The sequence below is a fragment of the Penaeus chinensis genome, chromosome 29 (genome assembly GCF_019202785.1).
Source record: "Penaeus chinensis breed Huanghai No. 1 chromosome 29, ASM1920278v2, whole genome shotgun sequence".
NCBI classification, from domain to species: domain Eukaryota; kingdom Metazoa; phylum Arthropoda; class Malacostraca; order Decapoda; family Penaeidae; genus Penaeus; species Penaeus chinensis.
In genome coordinates, this window is record NC_061847.1 from 6047357 (window position 1) to 6049856 (window position 2500).

The 2500-nt window shown below is 30.8% G+C and overlaps 1 protein-coding gene across 8 annotated transcripts in view; it reads right to left on the reverse strand.

Annotated features, from left to right (window-relative positions):
• Positions 1-474: 474 nt before the first annotated feature.
• Positions 475-2500, reverse strand: part of LOC125040597 (PEST proteolytic signal-containing nuclear protein-like) — an 11227-nt gene continuing 9201 nt past the window's right edge. For all 8 annotated transcript variants that reach the window (XM_047635227.1, XM_047635226.1, XM_047635225.1 and 5 more), the window contains exon 4: positions 475-2028. In XM_047635227.1, coding sequence (XP_047491183.1) covers positions 1905-2028 — 124 coding nt within the window. In that variant the 3' untranslated portion in view covers positions 475-1904. The remainder of the gene's footprint in view (positions 2029-2500) is intronic.

Consider the following 2500-nt stretch of genomic DNA (forward strand, 5'->3'; position numbering starts at 1 on the left):
GACAAGAAACCTCTGAAATCTTAATGTAAGACTTCTTTGAATTCTACAAAATCCTGCAATAACTTGTTTTAATTTTTTCCTAAAAGTATCGCTGTATATGCTACATGGAAGAGATATCATCGTATTAACTAGACTTCATTTTAGGAAGTTCTATAGATAAAAAATAATAATGAAGGCATTAGAACCAAAGTGTGTCACAAAAAAGTATACTTCAACCTTCAAAAACAGAAATATTCATTTCAAAATATCTAAATCTTGTATACCTAGAAAAGAAATTACAGCATCATTTCTTGCATTTCAAAGCACAAATATATATACATTATATATATATATATATATATATATATATATATATATATATATATATATATATCCATACACATGTATACATATGAAAATACATACATACATGTATATACATGCATACATACATATACATACATATGTGTATGTGTGTGTGTGTGTGTGTGTGTGTGTGTGTGTGTGTGTGTGTGTGTGTGTGTGTGTGTGTGTGTGTGTGTGTGTGTGTGTGTGTGTGTGTGTAGATATATAGGCAGATATAGATATATTATTACACACAAATACTAGTCTTTGAAATCACAAGAAAGACCAATTCCTAAAAGCTGAATGATACAAATGAACATATTTTTGCGTGAGTGGTAATAACAGAAAAATAAATCTCATTTTTTTTTCTTTAATATTACACAATCAAAATGCAGTTACAGTAACTATAACTATTTTCTTATACTTTCATAATTATTAGATCATCATTCAAATGCTGTTGTCGTGTTTATCAGTCTTTATCAAGATCATTCACACTGTTAACCCTCTGGCCTTTGGTTTACGTACTGTAGTGATTTTTTATTAATTTGTTGTACACAGACGGCTCCACAACTGCTCAGCCACCGTGGAGATAATTAATAGGCTCTAGTGACTGTGCCTAGTTCCCCCATGCCTTGAATTTGCAAGAAAATGTTTTTTTTTTTTTTTTAATGCTATGAAAATTGGTGTTATTGTTATTGATATTAGGATTTTCATGTTATGAAAAGCTTAATGAAAAACTAATAAGAATAAAAATACCAAAATAAAAAAAATATCTTTGCAAAAATCAAATAATAGGGTAAACTGGTGAGATAGGTAGGACTAAGCACCTGTGGAGCCAAGCATTAAACTAAAATTAGAATGAACATGAACAGGGGCACTGGGTCAATATTACTATGATCATCCTCCATACCGATATTCATTTCATATAAAATAAATAGAAATCCCATAAATTTCAGTTCACTTCTTCCTAAATAGCTGAGACTATAATGCTAAATGTACATGGCATGTATAAGCAAGAAAAGTGTACAGGATGGCAGGAAGCTTCAGTACTCATACCAAGTATTTCATCAGTGCCACACACACACTAATAAACAGTGAATAGCCCCAAACAGATTAAATGTACATTTTCCATCATATAATTACAGTCATTTGTGATGAAATGACCCAGCAGTGGTTGTTATGTGCTTTTATTTCATAAACTGACAACAAATCTGACCACTAAAGTTGTCTGTGCAAGCCTTTTTTTTATAAATTAGGTTGACTGTGCTGCTATGTCAGTTGCACCAGATCATACCACATTCCACTAACTTCCAAATCCCTATTATGTATGCCTTAAGGTTACCTATATGAGCAAAGACTTTTACTGTCTAGACTCTTACATCTGATCAAACATTATAACAGAACACATCATTGGTCTTGACAGAGAGCCTCTTCATGCACTGTTGCAAATCCATACTCAAGAACCATCTTCCACCTCAAAAATCAACAAAATGCATCCAAACACTTCCTACTATGTGGATTCTAGATTACCCGCAATAACATTTTTTGGACATTTTCTATAACCCTAACGACTCTTGCGATTATTCTAACTTGTTCGCTTTATCCTGGACATCTCTTAACTGTTTCTCATAAATCTTTTTGGAATCGCAGAAACCCATCCTCGTCTTGCCAAAGCTGTTTGGCCCTGCAGATGTTGGTGTGTCTCTGAGGATAAGTAAAAAGAAAAAAAATGTTTATCTTTATCCTTATAGCAGGATGAAAACAAAAGTTCTTAAAAACATCACATTCCTGTATTCTGTTATGCCCTATCAATTTTTTTTTTTTTTTCTTTTAGTTTTTCTTTCATAAACCTTTAGTTATCAAACATATATTTCTAAGGCAGCTAATAAATATTCTCTTTTTGACAAACTACCTTGCAAAGGTGACGAATTATACATCTATCATCTGAAAGAATTAAACAGATTGAAAAAAAAATCTATACACATACTTGTTTCACACATCTGACAATATCAATTGTATTTGATTAAAAGAACAAAAGAATATGGAAAAAAAAAAGACCACTCATTAATAGAAAAAAAAAAAAAATTAATAAATATAAATTTCTCAATATTCTCATTTTTGATAGGCTACCTTCTAAATGTGATGAATTATATATTTTAAGTTTAAAAGGAATTGT